At 33.3% G+C, this 19,722-nt stretch overlaps 1 protein-coding gene and 1 pseudogene across 2 annotated transcripts in view; one reads left to right on the top strand and one right to left on the bottom strand.

Moving 5' to 3' along the window:
• The first annotated feature begins 3,336 nt into the window (after positions 1–3,336).
• Positions 3,337–5,136, top strand: LOC144546756 (photosystem II CP47 reaction center protein pseudogene; annotated as a pseudogene). The gene is made up of 2 exons (XR_013508874.1): positions 3,337–3,393; positions 4,543–5,136. The product of XR_013508874.1 is annotated as a photosystem II CP47 reaction center protein pseudogene (transcript).
• Positions 5,137–15,043: 9,907 nt separating this feature from the next.
• LOC144546670 (hevamine-A-like) overlaps positions 15,044–19,722 on the bottom strand; it is an 82,956-nt gene continuing 78,277 nt past the window's right edge. The window contains exons 2-4 of the mRNA XM_078295203.1: positions 16,709–17,009; positions 15,825–16,177; positions 15,044–15,548 (exon numbers count right to left, since the gene is read on the bottom strand). Of these exons, the coding sequence (XP_078151329.1) occupies positions 15,299–15,548; positions 15,825–16,177; positions 16,709–17,005 (900 nt within the window). The 5' untranslated portion in view covers positions 17,006–17,009 and the 3' untranslated portion in view covers positions 15,044–15,298. The remainder of the gene's footprint in view (positions 15,549–15,824; positions 16,178–16,708; positions 17,010–19,722) is intronic.

The following is a 19,722-nucleotide window of genomic DNA, read 5'->3' as shown; positions in this document are numbered from 1 at the left end:
TGCCAAAGAGACTCAAAAACATAATCTTTAGTGCGGAATACAATACCTGATTCCATGTCGTTTGCCATGGAATATCAAACCCTAGATTGGAGAAGCAACCGTCTCCGTGAGCGCGAGACAAGACTCTTGCAAGCTTTTCCTTTCACGCCCTTTTGGTTGGATCTTAGATTAGGTCTTCCAAAGCAACAAGATCGCCCTTGAGAAATCCTTTCCAAATTTCTAATGGATTTCTCCTCTCAATTCTTTGATGGTGGAAGAAGGGAGAAGGCTCTCAGAATTATGTCTAAGAATAACCTCTTTTAAGAATTCTGAGTTGAGTTTGTTATCTTGTGCCTTGGAGACCCATCTATATATAGTTTTACACTTCTGGCGACACGAGTGCGTTCGCACTCAGGTCCAGTGCGGGTGAACCACCCGCACTGGGTCGAAAGGAGCGTCCTGATAATCGCCTTACTTAGCCCCAAAAATAACAGTACGTCTGTTGGGTTTCGGGGTAACCAAAACCCGTTTAGGCTTAAGCTGCGGAAAGAACGTAAAACAAAAATTTTACTTCTAACTTAAGCCAAGGATTAAACGGGGTATGTCAGGAAACTTTCCAAGGCGGTCCACCTTCAGTATTCCTTTGGCATCAAAACCCAATTTAATCCTTTTACAGATCCACTCCATGATTGATTTCTAAAACTTTAATCTACTTACCTATTAAATAGATTAATATAACATATTTATACCTTGTTTCCAAATCATAGTTGGAATGCAGACCGAGCGAGTAGAGCTACATCACGGGAATGATTCTCCTCGGAGCACCAAACGTATGGTGCCTCTATAGGTTATCCACCAGGACTAACCAGAGAGCGGTTTATTTCTTTTGTCAGAAATATCGTAAACCACGGAATTCTGTAAAAACACTATTCACGGGGAAAAGACGAAAACCCGTAAAAACTAATTTTCAGCTACTCAGTTTCACAAATAAGCAAAACTGACATACCGCGAAATTCGAGAAAACACTATTCACCAATCCCGTAAATATACTTCACAACAACCCGCAAGATTATACGTCAACTACGTATAACTTTCTTTTGTCAACCGAAACACTATTTGGGAGAGAAACCGAGAAAGAGAGAAAATACCAATTCGATTCTGCACGAAACGATACAAGTGAATTAGTGGTTTCTCTCTCTACCCCTCCACCCCTATTTATAGGGTTTAGGGTCGGTTGCCAAAAGACCAAAATGCCCTCCAAGTTCGGTCTATTAACAAGATATGCCATTGAATGGATAAGGATGATGACATGTCATGTGGATAGGATTGATGACATGTCATCTGGATAGGATCGATGACATGTCATGCGGATAAGGATGAATCTGAAAAGACCCGAATGCCCTCGACCCGAATACAAATAATATTCGTATAATTATTCTGAACAATTATATATATATTTTTTTTGCGGTTGTTGTTTCGGTAATTTATACAACGTGTCCTGCACATTTATAAATTAACCGGTTAACTTTTATACAACGTGTCACACACGTTTATAAATTAACCAATGTTTTTGCTTGTTATTTTGACATAACATTTATAATTTAATTATAACACGTATAATTAATTATAACCATCTTACTATTGATCATAACCAATTTATAATCAATCACAATAAGATTCTCCAATTAACTCCTATATGGTGTGACCCAATAGGATCTGTGTTATGTTGGTAAATAGAGTTAAAACTGTTTTAACTTCTATAATCATGAGCGGCATCTGGCAACACATCATGACCATCCAATTACAATTTACTTGTGTCTGTTCTTCTGTATCATAGCTATCAGATTAGTTTCAAGGTAGATGTGTGTCATCCTTGCTAACTGAATCTTTTCTTGATCTTGAGCAGATTATCAAATATAATTACTCTTGTAATTATACCGCTAGCAGATAATCTTACTCTATCAAGGGGCCCAGTGATGCTATAGCTCATATAAAATACAAGGGACAAATAGTATTCTTGGTAAACTATCACTTCCTCAGCTAAGCTATACATATGGAAAAGCCACCGTTATGACTACTTTTTACGGACAGCGGTAGATAACAATTACACATACATATTTCTCAGTGGGAATGATAAATACCTCATACTTTAGAACGTGACACTGAATAAAACATAAATGACACGAACACAATTCTATTTAATGTTTCATTCGGGGTCTGTCAAATACCATGTTCCTAGAACATGTATCTATGTGATTAAAATGACATCTCGTGTCAGGTGGTTTGTAAAACTTAACCATCTTTTAATCCACATATTAACCTTATCGCGGTAATTAGTGTTCCTGCTAATTACCTTGGTCAGTGACCTTTTAAGAGTATATATCATCTATATTATGAAGTTTCACAATTTCAGTCATGAACTCGAAATGATCCATAAATTCAATAATACTCAAGGCAACAAAATGATATATAAATAAACATTCAATTCATGAACAAAGCTTTATGATAAATTATCGTATTATTGACTTCTAGATTATTACAAACTAACAGTCCGCACTCAGGTTCAGTGCGGGTGAGCCACCCGCACTGGACTCAAAACAGAACTTTTAAAAAATTGACTAAGTCCTCAGTGCGGGTGAACCCCACCCGCACTGGAGCTCAGTGCGTCCGCAGTACGCTCGGACTTTTTTCCTGTGTTGTTCTGAAGTTCCCAAAAATTGGCTAAGTACTGAGTGCGGGTGGGCTCACCCCCATTGGGCTCCAAAAAGCCTCCCAGAATTTGGCTAAGTACTGAGTGCGGGTGCACTCAGGTCCAATGCGGGTGGGCTCACCTGCACTGGGCTCCCAAAAGGCTCCCATAAATTGGCTAAGTCCTTAGTGCGGGTGCACTCAGGTCTAGTGCGGGTGGGCCACCCGCACTGGGCTCCAAAAAGGCAATTTTCTTAATTGCAAATCTCAGAATCAGTCCATCAATGATTTGATCTTTGCCCAAATTGTTCTACACACTTATGGACCACATCCTATTGAATACATTGATTGTCTAATATCTTAAATCCATATTATATCACTTTAATTGTGACAACCATATATGACAGTAAACAATTCATAATTATATTACATATATGTTCAACGTTGGATTAAGATCCAACAATGGGTTCATTAGATAATTTTCGAAAGGATATTATGGGACTGGAACTTTGAAGTCTTGGGTTCATTCAACTTAGGTGTCGTTGAGTTTTATCATTTATCAGAACCCTTTGGTGAAAATTGCTTATTTCTTCATCAGAACCCTCCAAACAACAGCTGCCTCGTGCATGCGTCCATGCAACCTTGCGTAATATGCCAAGAGCTTAGGAAATGACAAGGCTTATGATGGATTATACAGTGAAAGAGAATACTGTTATAGACCCGTATGTTACATGAGCAATCCATCAGGCCAAGGATGATAAAAGCCTTCGCGAACAGGTAAGCTCCGACACGTCTTTTTTTCAAATATATTTGTCAAAGAATCATAATTGTCTTTTTGAAAACATGTACGTACTATTACGGAATAGTAGAACTTTTTTGACACGCTGCTATTTCTAATAATCCTCTTTAGCTTATTGATGAAACTGAATACTTGAGAACCCTTATTTTCTTTTTGTGGAATAATATGAGTGAATGAATTTTTGACCATTTTGGTTTGAAGATTTTATATCGTGGAATTTGATTTTTTCAGGAACAATTTTGAATTATTTTTTTCTATGTGTTCTATAAATCTGTGATAGAGATTTTTCTCTATTTTATAGGATGCTTTAATCAAGGATTGGGTCGAACTCGTAATAGCTATGAATAGTCCCGAACTTATTATGGGACATACAATGCATTAGAGGCGTATGATCTTTTCAACGTCCTAGAACCGAAAAGCTTGGCTTGACATATAGTGCGACTTGTCAAATATATTGGGTCATATGGGATTTACCCCTTCTCTTCCCCGATCGAGATATCCTCTGCCGAAGAGATATTATATTGAGTAAATCATCATTCATTCGGAGCACGAAGTCAAATTTCAATATGAACTTTTTTTTTCGAAAATAGCTAATTCGTTAAGTTAATAGGACAAGGGAAATCCATTAATAGGAGATAAAATCCATTAATAAAATCAATTCAAAAAAAGGATTTTCACAAGTTCTACAAAGAACTTTATTATTAACCTTTTTTTCTTATTTTTCACTCAATAACATATGAAAAAAACTCGAATAAGAAATTGTAGAAATGATCTTCACAGTGTCGTCAAAAATTTGTTAACAGATGTCGTATTTTTTATTTTCTCAAATGTTTCCGATAAATGCTTAGCTACAAATCTTTTCTTTACTACAAACCTTTTTTTTGACAATCCTTCTTTTTTCACCTAATTGAAAAAAAGAAACTTCGTTCTTTATATTATTTTCTGAATTTCTTCATTCACTCCTATTATTCCACAAGAAGAAAATAAGGGTTCTCAAGTATTCAGTTTCATCAATAAGATAAAGAGGATTATTAGAAATAGCAGCGTGTCAAAAAAGTTATGCTATTCCGTAATAGTACGTACGTTATCAATGGGACCAGGGATACTTTCAACAAGAAATATATCGAAGAGTTAGCGCCGAGCTAGCCAAAAATCTAAGTTTATCGAAAGTTTGATCTAAAATTCCTGATAAATTAGCTTTTTATGATTACATTGGTAATAATCCGGCAAAAGGGGGATTATTTAGAGCAGGTTCAATGGATAACGGAGATGGAATAGCGGTTGGATGGTTAGGACACCCCCTTTTTAGAGATAAAGAAGGTCGGGAGCTTTTTGTACGTCGTATGCCTACCTTTTTTGAAACATTTCCGGTAGTTTTGGTAGATGAAGACGCGATTGTTAGAGCCGATGTTCCTTTTAGAAGGGCAGAATCTAAATATAGTGTTGAACAAGTAGGTGTAACTGTTGAGTTCTATGGTGGTGAACTTAATGGAGTAACTTATTCAGATCCTGCTACTGTTAAAAAATATGCTAGACGTGCCCAATTAGGTGAGATTTTTGAATTAGATCGAGCTACTTTGAAATTTGACGATGTTTTTCGTAGTAGTCCAAGGGGTTGGTTTACTTTTGGACATGCTACATTCGCCTTGCTCTTCTTCACATTCAGGTAGAGAAGAAATTAGAAAAAAACTAGAAAGCCTATAGGCTGACGCCACAGATTCCACCCCCAAAAACCATATTTGGACTGTGCTTCAACTATATCAACTGTACTTGAACTGTTAGATAATCATAGTTGAAAATAACATTACTGTTTTCATCGCTATTTCAAAACCGTACATGAAACCTCAGCTTCATACAGCTCCTCTATGGCCACAAAAAATGTAAGGACTAGTTCGGTATTATCAGCATCTTTCTTTGGGGGACAGAATAAAGATACATCGGAGAGTCCCAAGACCAATGGAATTATGTCTGCTGGAATAATCAAAAAGTTGCTTCTGAATTGATCTTATCCTTTATAATGAGAATCTCTCTTTGTTCGGTAATAACTGAATCTTTCAATAAATATTCGTTATATCAATAAATAGAAAGAATTAGGCATTAGTTCATGAATCATGATAAGAATTGTATATGTATGAATATGGAAGAAAGAATAAAGAAAGATTTTTTTTTATTATTCATTCCATATATGGCATTCCATTTCTTTTTTCCTCTTCTTTTGTCTCAGGGGAGGGTACTTCAAAAAAAAAAAGATTTATTCGTTCTTGATAGTCATTTCTTTAATCAGTGAATAGTAGCATACTCTAGATCGGAATTGTAGGGAAGTACTACTTGATCATTTCTACCAATTTCAAGTCCTTATTATGATTCGTTTTATGTGGAAAAACCTCTTTTTTGATACCTTACATTATCTCGATTACTAATCTTTTTGTGTACCTTGGTGTTCCTAACTGTCCACTGACTTTTGATTGATCGCCGGTATAGTAATAAATACAAGAAAGTAGTATAAACTCCATACAGTTGATCTTTTGTTTGCACCGCTTCAAGATATGATGACTAATCAAAAAATCAGAATTTTGGGTAAACAGGTTACCCTGCTTATGTTTACTTTAACTTGATTCTTGTACACAGGGAATGAGATTTTTTTCTTCTTACTACAAATGTATAAGTTGTTTTGTTTCACTCATATAACTATCTGGTTTAACTCATCAACCTGAATGCTGAATAAAAAAATGAGAATATCTATTTAATACATTGAACCTCTTTTTGTTCTTTAATTTCTAAAAGAAAAAGAGGTAAAAGTTCATATTCCAACGAATCACACGTAGAGATATTGATAATACACATAGAGTTAATGGTATTTCATAACTAATAGATTGAGCAGCAGCTCGTAGACCACCTGAAAAGGAGTATTTATTATTCGATCCATATCCTGACATAAGAAGACCAATAGGAGCAATACTTGAAATGGCGATCCATAAAAAAACACCTATATCGAGATCATCTAAAACAAGACGATACTCAAAAGGAATTACTAAATAGCTTAGTAGAACTGATATGACTGCTATAGACGGTCCAACACTAAACAGACGAATATCTCCTCGAGATGGGAGGAGATCCTCTTTCAAAAGTAATTTAGTCTCATCTGCTATAGCTTGAAGAATTCCCAACGGACCAGCATATTCAGGCCCAATACGCTGTTGGATCACTGCAGATATTTCTCTTTCTAACCAAACAATTACTAGTTCCCCTATGGTGATTCCCAATATCAGGGTCAAAATAGGTACAATCCATATCAGTCCATAGACTTCTTTGAAAAATCCCAATGTAGAGAAAGAATTGATAGTTTGTACTTCTGTCGTATCAATTATCATTTTAATGATCAACTTCTCCGATAATGATATCTATACTACCTAATATCATCATGATATCAGCCAATTTCATTCTTTTAACTAGATGAGGAAGAATTTGCAAATTGATAAAAGCTTAGACATGAATGAAGCACAATTTGCTAAAAACGAAAGCTGAATATGCAGGTTATTTTTCAAATGATTTGGGCAAATAATGTGAGAAATGGGTTATTGAATTTTAGGCATCAATTTATTTGATTATCAGAAGCTGATTGTGTGATCATTAGCAAAATTGGAGTTCATCACTTGCTAATTGGTTCAATTATTTTCTCAAAATAACCATAGAAAGGTTTTAGAGTTCCTATCGAGAACTTTTTCTCATTCCATCTGTAAAGCAGGATAATTTTTTTACTAACTTCCTAAAACAGAACAATTTTCGACCGATCTAGATTGACAATTCAAGCTTAAACACAAAACACTATACTAATTTATTCTTATTTGAAGTGAGCGGGATATTTGACATTCTATTGAATCAGGGTCATTTATCTTCTTATTATATGTGATGTGTATTTTGAAGAGAAGGGTAAAATTGACATTTTGTTGTTTTATAAATATTAATCTCTATTTTTAATCAAATTAATTAAGAAATGGGGATATTAATAAAATAAGTAAGTTTTGATGGGGAAATAGCTAATTTGAAAGTTTTGATGGGTAAATATCTAATTGATAAAGTTTTGATGGGGATATATATAAATTTCTCAAAATAATTTATGGATACTGAAAAATATAATTTAATTTGGTGATAAAATTAACTTACCTTACAATTCAAACTAGTATATATTTATCTTCATTATCCAACTCTTAACAACTTTCCACGCATTTAAAGAAAAACAATACATTAATAAACACTCATCAAATGCACCCCCTACTCGACCGTATGTTCATAATCCGATGTCATGTACTGAAATAAATTAAGAATTTAACCCTTATTTCGTACTAAAAAAAAAAAAACTAACACATACCCATGAATAGGTTGTTCACTTGTTCTAAGACGATTTACAAAATAGATTGCCTATGTTTGAACCCCTAATAATGTTTTTGAGATACCAAAGGTATATATGGCAATCATGTCTAGTTAATTAGATAACTCGATCATCAGAAGTTTCTCCATGTTTTTGCAAAATTTATAGTTATGATTATCATTTTTATTAATTATTTAACTAAGTTGATGGACTTGATAATCATTACTGAATAAATTCCAATTTCTTACCACAGTAAAAATTTCAGAGCTTCAATTTAAATTTTAAAAGCCAAGCCATTGAATTGATATATGTAACTTAATAAAACACAATAAAAGCATTACAACCATATATCACTACATAAAGCATTACAACCATAATACTATTTTACCATATTCCTTTATAAGTTTACTCAAAACTCAACAAACTTATTAATTCACACACACCCAACACAGAAATGATAATTTTCAGTGGAATATTTAGATGCAATTGCCATTTTGCTGCTAATTAGTCCGGCAGTTGCTGTGGTTCCCGAGGCTCCGTCACTGTCAGCATCAAAATCCTATGCATCGCTCTTCACAAGGAGAGAGCGAGAGAGGCAGCAGCGACAACACTCCGTTCTTCACAAGGAGAGATACCCGAATCACAAGTTCTTTACCGAAAATCCCCTTCTTAATCACAATATATCAATCTCTATTCTCTTTTATTTTCGGTAGAGAGAGAATCAGAGAAATTAAGATATCAAGAACCGTAGTTAATTAAAAGGGGTTCAGATTCATATATAGATTCATGTATATATATTCATGCATACACCCTTTCAATTAATTATCAAAGAGCATTCAGACCCATATGCGCCTCTTTCTGATTAGACGCCTTATCAATTAATTAATTAATCAATAATTAATTAATTGATTAATTAATTAATCTTGTTTTTCTTATTGGATCTGTAGCGGGTTTGAATTCAGAACTTGCATTATTGGGTATTTCTTTATTTACGGAACATTGTCATATTTGATTGTATTCCCCAGAGACCAATAACATAATTGTATTATTACCAAACTTTATATAATTTAGACCATCACTAAATCATAAAGTTATTAATACGCATTCTACATATTAAATGCCCCACTACTCATAACACATATTGAACCCGATAAATAATACTTAATCTGATCACTTCATAACGGATCTAATTTTGACAGTCTATTATTCAATATATATTTATATTACATATAAACCCACATATGTTGTAATTAATTAAAATTAATTCCAACAATAATAGCCTGTATAAGATGCATCCTTTAATCAACCAAAGGATGGATAATTAACGCACCTTTTAATTAAAGATCAGTATGATATGCACCCTTTAATCAACCAAAGGATAATAGCGCAAGTTTGGACAGATCAATTAATTTTATAAATCACGCCATTTATATCAGTCCATTTAATTACGCCTCATAATCAGAATCTGTTATTATCATGAAACGCATTCTATTATCACACCCTTTAATTCAAGCCTTTTAATAGCGCACCTTTAATTAATCTTATATGAATCAAGGCACCTTTTATTAACGCACCTTTAATTAAGCTTATATGAATCAAGGCCTAATTAAATGGGCTGATTAATAGCGTGTTTTAAATGGCCTGTTTTATATGGGCCACAAAATCATAACTTAATCATATTTCCTTACACATTGTACTTCAGATTCATATTCCCAGCCGGACAAAAAGAAATTTAATGTCTATTGTATATACTAGTCAAATGTCCGTGCATTGCAACGGGAGTGAAATATTATTTTGATCACTTTTTTAAATGTGATTAATTTTTAATTAATTTATTCATTATGTTTTCTTTATTTGCCGTGGAGATTGAAAAATCAATTATACAATTATTTCATCCTTTTTAACTTTGCTCACTTTTATGAAATGAATGTAAATGCAATTATTTGAATTTTTGTAGTCAATTATACAAAGATATGTATTTTAAAGATCAAATGGAATTTTTTTTTTAAATAGTGTAGAAATCCACTGTTTCGTAATTTCATTAAGAAACTAAGAGTAAAGTTCTGATAAAATAAATAGATAAAAATCATTGGTACCAGAAAATTATTGTAATTAGTGACTGAAAAGCTAAAGTTAGCTACCTTCATACCCCTTATACCATCACTGGTACCAGTATCACAAGTGGTACCATCATCCTAATATAAAAACATTCCCTACTATTAAAGTCAAACCTATGGGTCTCAATTGCCAAATTATGTTAAAATTGCTTACTTCTCTTATAAAAAAATATATATATCCTTATACCATGCAAGGTGAGAAAAGAGTAAGCCTTGAGAGCCCAGCAGTTCCATCCACTTCATCAACTAACTTATTTATCTTATCTTCTATGTGATTGGGCTGAAATTTTTATAAATATCCAAATTAATTAATAAATTACCGAATCTATCCCGTTTTGTGAAGAATTTAGAAAAATACCCACCCCGGTGCTCCAATAACCGGAAATAGCTATTCTTTCCGGGTTTTGGGAGCCCGGAATTGCGAAAAAAAAAGGTTAGCCACTAACCGGATATATTTTACAAAACCGGTTATTGGTTAACCGGATCTTGAGTCCGGTTAGCGGTTAACCGGAAATGCAGGTCCAGTTTTTGGTTAACCGGTTTGGATAATTTTGCAATTTCAACCACGAATTGGTTATTTTTTGGATATAAATAAAAAAATTGGTGATTTGGGTACTCCCTCTGAGAATAGTTTTTCTTCTTTCCTCCTTTATCATCTTCTTGGCTGGGATATAGCTGGTAGAAGTTAAGAATGAAAGTAGAAAAAACGGAAGTTGTGACAATAGGCTGTAAAAATCGTGCAACCCACGATCCCAACATAGGTTATCTTCTCCCATTTAGTGGTTTCATTTATCATTAAAAAAAAAAAAAAAAATTCAGAAAAATTACTATGAAAATCGAAACCCTAGATCTGAAAAAGGAAATATAGGTAATGATCAGATACGAACAAGCATCGTCGTGAAACTTTGAGGAGAAGCTCCTCTTGGGAGTAGAGGCGAAGCTCTTCGCCTTCATCGCTGTCAATCGCAACTTCACTGTTTCTCTTCTTCTCTCGAGTCTCTTATGGGGAGGTGAGCCTCTCTCTCTCTCTCTCTTTTGAAATCCTGGAAGAGGCTGCCTAGTTTATCTCTCTCTCTCTTCGTCGGTGCTTCTGTCACGGAGAAAAGGAAAAGAAAAAAAGGAACGCGTATTTGCGTTGGGAAGAAGCGAAGACAAGAAGAAACGCATTCCGTGTACAGAAAAAAGTGTCTTTTTGTTTGTTTAAATGAAACAATTTCCATGTGTCTTTTTATGTGGCAAGTGTGTGTTTAACTAAATTTAAACTTGTATACATTTGACAATATAAAACTGATGTATAAAATCACAATTAATGATTTATGGCTGAGATTGAAATATACTTTTGATGAGAGGCTGAGATCTATTGAATAAACGGCTGAGATTTTGTTTGGACAGATAGGTGATTGGAGCCTAAATTTTTTTAGGTGATATTATAGTGGTACTGATACTGATACTGATACTGATAAGAAGTCTGTTTTGAGATTTGTGTCGAATTAAGAAACGATTTCAATATTTTAATTGCACGTAGATCAGGTAACTTGAGGGGGTACGGATCCATATATGTGCTCCATTCTAGATCAGTAAACAAATATTTTGTAAAAAAATAGAAGTTCGAATTCAATATTAAATTGAAATAGTGTTTTGGATACTGACAAAGATAATTAAATTTATTGATAAAAAATAACATAACTTATAATTCAAATCAGTACATATTTTTCTCCATTATCAAAACTCTTTAACTCTGAATAACTTTCTCATTTTAAGAAAAGCACATTAATTAACCCTCGTTCAATGCCCCTCGTCCTCGACCGTATATTCAAAGTCTGATGTCTGTACTGAATAAATTAATACCCATCAAATCGGTTGTGCTAAATAATTTACAAAATAGATTAATTGCTTGTGTTCAACCCCACGTACCCAAATCAAGTTAATTCCATCATAAAATTTGGCCATGTTTTGCACAACTTATAGTTATAATTGTTCATTTTTGTTAAATTTTAACTAACTTGATGGACATGATCATCATTATTAAATTTTTTTCAATTCTATAACAACAGTAAACAATTCAGATCTTCAATTAGAATCATAAAAACCAAGACTATGAATCGATACATAAATGAGGTATTCTTAATAAAACACAATATATATAGCATAACCATATATATCACTACATAGGGCACAATAGTAAATCACACGTATTTTACCATATTTTCTTAAGTTTATTCGCCAAACTTATTATTTCACTCACAGCAGATAAGTAATAATTTTCACTGGAATATTTAGATGCCATTGCCATTTTGCTGCTTATTAATCAGGCAGTTACCGTGGTGCCAGAGGCTCCATCAGTATCGGCATCAAAATCCTATACAGCGCTCTTCACTTGACCGCAGTAATTATTAAGCACATCATAGTACCTACTGCAGAGCATGATCCCACCATACTTCGGCGACATCTTCACCAACGGCAGTACTATGCTGATGAGTTCTGTTGAGAAATAAAGGCCTCAGACCCGTGAGGATATTTTCGTCATAGACACTTTTTAGGAAAAATAAAGAGCTCACATTTAAGGAGCTTCAATTTATTTATTCCTTTTTTTAGGGACTGTACCGTTAGAATTTTTTACCGTTATAACTCTGGCTATATAAGCCGTGTACACAGATAAAGCAATATAAGAAATATAAAATATTTCATCATACCAAAAAGCTCTCTAATCTCAAGTATTAAACTCAACACTTATCCGTATTCTTTGAAAGCTCTGCTCTTGCATGGAAAAATGATAATCAATTATATGAGAAGGCAACACTAGCTCCACTCAACCCAAATCTAATAATAGTAATATTCTAAAGAAGCTAATTATTGAAAATTCATGACTTTACTAAGTTGGTTAATTAGGATATTTTTAGAATTGTTAATATTTTAATGAGGGTCTAGAGAATTCCAATGTGTAAATCATAGAGGTTGAAAAATGATACCGAATAAGAACGTCAAAGAGAGAACCTCAAGCGAGAAGATTCTGTATCATGCCAGGTATCTGAGGTGCAAATGTTAAATCTGGATAGTTCTTTTAACTTGGCACAAATCTCAAAGCAGCTTCCTCCAGTAGTCCAGTCACAAGACTCACAACTGACAATAGATAACGGATTGAATTTGATTTGTCAGCCCATAGGTACGGAAAAGGGGACACGGACAGAGTCAATAATCGAGAAACCAGTAATCCTTTGCATTGACAGCCCATTTGTTGTATGTCGCTTCATCTATTCTAAAATTGGAGTCCGCATCTTCTGCATCTATTCTCAAATTGGGCCTGAGGCGAGCTTAAATTTGACCACATGTTACTATTCAGTATGCCCTTGCTTGGGCTGCTACAAGGCCTTACTTGTTACTATTCAGTATGGCTTGAGACATGATAAGTGCCAGTGCCGGTGTGAAATTATTAAAAGGCTTCATTTCTAATCACCTTATGATTGGTGCTCTCAGCTCTCTTCTCTCTAATTTTGATCTACCAACGATCAAACTTAAGTCCTACCAAACAACACGCGTGATTTACTTTTTGAGAGAAATCTGTTGATTTGGCATTAGAGAAAAGCTTAAAGCATTACCAGTCGGGACTTCAATTTCTTCTCCCTAAATTACCAGTACAGGAAAGAAATATGTGTAGATCATTATTGAATGATTGTTAATTTGTTATCCTATAGTAACTAAGATTCTGTAAAAGTTGCCGGTGACAATACCGACCCACCTCATAGGGGTAGTACAGAGCATTTTGATGAAGGTATACTAGCTTCCTCTAAGAGAAGTAGAGAACTAAGAGGAACTTTTTCTGGCCTGGAAAGGATGCCTCTCTTGAGGACAGACTAAGCAGTGGTCCGAGGAGACAAACGATCGAGGAAAATTTATGGCATTAAATATCTGTTTAAATGGTTTGGATTGTATATATTTAGGATTAAAAAAAATAAAATCATTAATCTGACTTAGTCACCCAATCCATTCGATTAAATTTGAAAATCCATAATTTTATATTTTTATTAGTTAGGTAGGAATTAAACTTTGATTAATCCGATCGATAAACATATTTTAGATAGGAAAAATGTTGAGTCAAATATGACTCGGTCAATGTACGCTATTTCTCTATAAATTTTGCTAATATAACGTTATTATGTTGTTTTTATTTTCTTAATTACAATTTGCTCCATGTTATTAGTTAAAGTATATTGTATTCTTCATATATAATTTTAATTAAAAAATTTTATATTTTTTTAAACAAGTTTTTGTTATGAATATTTGCGAAATTTGTATTAAAAAAAACCGTGTAAAATGTGCAGATTAAATGTTTCTGTAATTTATATTTTATGAATTACAGATTACAAATTAAATAATTTTAGTCTATTTCATAAACTGGATAGACAATCGAAAACAAAATTTAAACTGGATAGACAATCGAAAACAAAATTTAATATACATGTGCTTTGATGCCTCCGGGGTCCACATTTGAGGACATAAAAATATACATATTTAATTTTCATAAAAGATCCAAAGTTCGAATTAGTACTATATATATTGAAATGATTTTCGGATACTGACGAAGATTAACAGAAATAAATTTGTTCATAAAAATAATATAACTTCTAATTCAAAACAGTATATATTTTTCTCCATTGTCAAAACTCTTTAACTCTCAATAAATTTTCATTTCAAGAAAGCCACATTAATTCACACTCGTCAAATGCCCTTCCTCGACCCCATGTTCAAAATCCGATGTCTGTGACTCTGTGTATTGAAGTAAATTAAGAATTTAACCCTGATTTTATACCAAAATAATTAACACCCATCAAATAGGTTGTGCTAAGATGATTTAAAAAATATATTACTTGTGTTTCAACCCCAAATCATGCATGTTTCGTCCGAAATTTTCGCCATGTTTTTGCACAACTTAATTATCATTGTTCATTTTATTTATTATTTAACTAATTTGATGGACATGATAATCATAATTATTATTATTTTAAATTTTTTTTACCACATTAACAATTCAGATCTTCAATTTATATCTTAGAAAACCAAGACTATGAATCGATACATAAATGAGATGTATTCTTAATAAAACACAATACAGCATATATAACTAACATAGATTATTACATATATAACGCACAATAGTGTAAATCACAAGTAGTTTACCATATTCCTTAAATTTACTCACCAAACTTATTAGTTCACTCAACCCAACACAAAACTAATAACTTCCACTGGAATATTTAGATACCATTGCCATTTTGCTGTTTGCTGCTTATTAATTAATCAGACAGTTACCATGGTGCTAGAGACTCCATCAGCATCAGAATCTTGATCCTATGCAGCGCTCTTCACTTGACCGCTGTAATTATTTAGCCCATCAAAATACCTACTCCAGAGCATGATTCCGCCGTATTTTGCCGACCTCTTCACCACCGGCAATACTTGACTCATGAGTATATTCGGGGGAATATAGCCGCTACCTGCTGCAGCAGATGACGCCGGCAACCCCACGAAAATTTGCGTCGCCTTAATGTTACTAACCCAAGTATTCCATGAACTCGTCAATTTAGTAATGTCGCCAGACCTATACCAAAAGCGGAATTAGAAAATTTACATAGGTGGAATTAAAATTTGAAATGCATAATGCATGAGACTAAAACTCAAGTTTTTAAAATAACAAATTAAAATTCTAACTACTAAGCTACAAACACACGTGTGATAATCTATGAAGAGGCTGAAGTACATAAAAACTTTTAATAAAAATAAAAATTAAATTAATTTTCGATATACATATTGAAATTTTTTGAAATCATGAGGGTGGCTAAGCACTCTCTCGGCTATACATAGATCCTACACTAACCTGTACTCGCATGGTTGGTTATTGTAGAATTGCACCCAGACATAGTCGAATAGTCCGGTAGAAAGTGCCTTCCCGAGATGCGAATCTGGGTAGGGGCATTGCGGAGCGCCGGTGAGATAGACCTTTTTGCCCCTGCTGCTATATGCTGAGAGGAACTTTGCCAGGTCATCGTAGTAGTCGGTGCCTCCTAGCTCTATGTCAAAGTCGATACCGTCAAGGATGGCGCTTCCAAGGGGTCGGTTCGAGGATGTGCCGCCGAGGTAGTTATCCCAGAGGTATTGTGCGACTTTCTGAGCATCTGATGTGGAAGACAGGGTGTAACTTCCAACACCACCACCGAGAGAAAGAAAAACCTAAATCAAAGTATGAAGAGTTTGTAATTTAAGTTTCATCTTAATGAAACGGGCCTTAAGCGCCTTTTATCCAAAAAAGTATGAGGAGTTTTTGTTTTTTTTTCCCTTAATTGTTGTTGAAATGATGGAGGCATTCTAAATTAGCTCTAACTTGTAATTAACACAGAATTGTTTAGGCTGCTTTTGCAATTGTATAAAGTTCATTGCACGAAATGGGATAAAATTATGTTGTCTATTTCAGATCCGACAACCTAAATTGGATTTGAATGATCAGTTGTGCTGTATCTTTTAAATTGTTCTGCCGATTTTAATACTAATTAAGCAGTTTGTTTTGATCATTTAATGTAGAGTGTATGACCTAAAATAGATATATTGTACTATTGTACAACTGAACCCACATTGCAGGGGGGAAATTGCATCAATGCTTACAAGCAAAGGTAAGGTATATGTAATTTTTGTTTTTGTCAGGATGAACCAAATGGCCTCGTTAGACTGATTAATTAGGAAGTACAGAAGTAAAAATTAATAAACCTTAATCCCCTTGGACTGGCAGGATGTAATGTCAGAAGTGAGGCCTTTGCATCCCCCGCTAGACGGGTTGCAGTGGCCGGCAAGGTTGAGAACTGGAGTGCGGCCATTGCCGAAAGTGATGAGAAAAGACAACATGACATACACATAGTTGCCTGTGTCACAGGTTGCTTTTAGGGTCCCTTCTCGGCCGTTCTGGCCCCAGTACACGGCAATGCTGCCGGCCTGAGCCGAGGCAATCAGAAAACCAAGTAAGAGTGGGATCAGAATCAAAGAGAAGTTTTTTGGTAGTGAGGCCATTAGTACTATATATATATTTAATGAGGAGATTATGGTGTGCTTGTGTTACTTATTTAGAACTTAATTGTATATATAGAGGTGTGTGGATTAGTTTCCTAGAAGCTATGGTATGAACTAGGATGCGTGTTGTTTTGTGACAGTGACTTTTGGAATATGCGACGGCATGCGCATGTCGGCCATAAAACCAAATTTACAGAGTTAGGTTTCCCATAAGCAAACTAAGATTGTTGTTGCTCTATTTATTTATAACGAGTCAGAAGCACAAAACAAAAGTGACTCAAAAATCTCAAATATACACATATCAAAACAACGAATCGTGGCACCTTTTCCATTGCTTCTTTCCCTGGATGACTCCAATCATTTTTTATCCAAATATTAAAATAAAAACAATAGAATTGTCTTTCCCATCTCCTAAAAGCTTGTCAACATCTCTGACCTGATTGCACACTTAAATATAGAACATAAGCTGAATAACAGCTTCTTTCTATTAGCTTAAGAAATTTAGAAATCTACTTTTATTTGGCAGCATATGGTTACTGGTAAAAATTTCAGCTTTTTAAATTATTTTGTAATTTCTATTTTTTGATAGGACTCTCTTGTAAAAGTTATAATAGGATGGGGTCTTTCTACTTTGCGAAACAGAAGGACCTGTGAGATTTTATTTTTCAGTACCAGTGTACCACTATGTAATTTTTAGACTTTATGAATTAATGCAAAGCTGGCAGTTTCTCTCTCAAAAAAAAAAAAAAAAAAAAACACATCTCTGACCTGCTTTTACAGATGCTGCAACTTCTTTTAACCTTCTACTTTTTCTTTTGTATTACTGTTTCTTTGAAATTGAGAGAGTAAAAAATGAATATCCTGCATTTATTTCGTTTACATTGCCTGCGTTTAAAAACAAAAACAATACTTGCAGTAATTTACCTGTATCAATTTTATTCTCATCAGATTTTTTTTCTAATGTACTGTAATTAGAGGAGGTTTCCAATACTTCATCATATCTCATATTTTATATCTTCGTTTTTAAAATTCAAATTGTTGATCCGAACCGCTCAACATAATATTTATACTAAAATATGTAAGGAGATGAAATTTTATATTTTTTTTACTATTTTTTAAGATAGATACAAAATTACTGTTTTTGGATCGTTCAGAAAACAGTGATTTTGTATCCATCTTTAAAAATAGTAAAAAATTTCCAAAAATTATAAAATTTCATTTCTAACCATATTTTAGTATGGATATTATATTGAACGGTTCGGATTAACAATTTTGACTTTGAAAACGAAAATATAAAATATGAAATATGATAAGATATGAAAATTATGAGGCATTGGAACCTCATGTAATTAATATGCCCAAACTTTCTACTATCAATTTTCAAAATAATTGTCTGAAAAAATTCCTTCTAAACTGAAATTTAAGGATGCCTGTGTACATAAAACGACATATCTTTCCGCAGTATTTAGACAAATAGATTTGAAGAGCACCACAACTGGGTTTAATAACATAATATTAATTAAACACGTATATATAACTTATCCAAAGATAAGCATTACGTAGCACTTGTTACCTATTCTCACTTGATTTATTATTTTATTATGATTGGTACTATACAACTATTTATAAAGAATCAATAAAACTCTGTTCAAAACATGTATAAATTAATAATAGTTTTGTTATTCACGTTCTATAGTTGGCAACAAGTTTTGCCAAAAAAAAAAGTGCTTTCTAAATGCAATTATTAACATATATTCCAGTAGCAAATGCATGTATCCTAACAATGTCTCTGAAGATACAAGCTTTAGCAAACTTTCTCAAACTTTGTGGAAATTTCTAGGAGGTTAGTATTATAGTACGCATAGGCAATTCTGTACGCCAAAAAAAAAAAAAAAAAACAAATTCAGAGGTCATGTTTTACTAATTCAATATTAATTAAACATTGAATAATTCCATGTGAATCGAGCATTTTATTATCATAAACGAAACCCTACTGCAATATTCGAAAAACTAGTTCGTAATATTGAAGTTCACCAACTTAAAGATCTTGATTGATGCTATCATGAGGGGGAGTTAATATGCACTATATTTTTCTTAACCATGGTTTTTCTCACTGGGTTTTCCTGGTAAGGTTGTAGTTGCGTATTTAGAATAATATTGTACTTTTTTTCTTCATTAAGTTTTTATCTCATAGGGTTTTTCCTAGTAAGGTTTTAATGAGACATATTTTTATATAATTGGCATTCAAGGGAGAGTGTTATGAATATATATTAAATGTGTAGATGTCATTTATTTTGTAACTCTCATATTAACCCTCAATTTATTTTCTCACTACTCCATGCATATTGATGCCGACTACTATTGAAATTCATTTCTCCATTTATTTAGATGATTTTTCATTTACAATTTGTAGCCTATAAATAAAGGCTTTGTAATCTTGTATTGTACACACATGAGAAATATATGAATAAGAGATAGTCATTCTTTACATTCTCTCCTTCTTGTTTATTTTTTTATGCTTATTTATCTTTATTTTATAACATATCCTGCAGTTATTTTGTTTACATTGCCTGCATTTAAAAAAAAAAACAATACTTGCAGTAATGTACCTATATCAATTTTATTCTCATGAGATTTTTTTTCTAATGTACTGTAATTAATATGCCCAAACTTTCTACTATCAATTTTCAGAAATAATTGTCTGAAAAAATTCCTTC

Source organism: Carex rostrata, chromosome 30, assembly GCF_964058835.1.
Source record: "Carex rostrata chromosome 30, lpCarRost1.2, whole genome shotgun sequence".
In the NCBI taxonomy this organism is placed as follows: domain Eukaryota; kingdom Viridiplantae; phylum Streptophyta; class Magnoliopsida; order Poales; family Cyperaceae; genus Carex; species Carex rostrata.
This window is presented reverse-complemented; position numbering and strand designations above follow the sequence as displayed.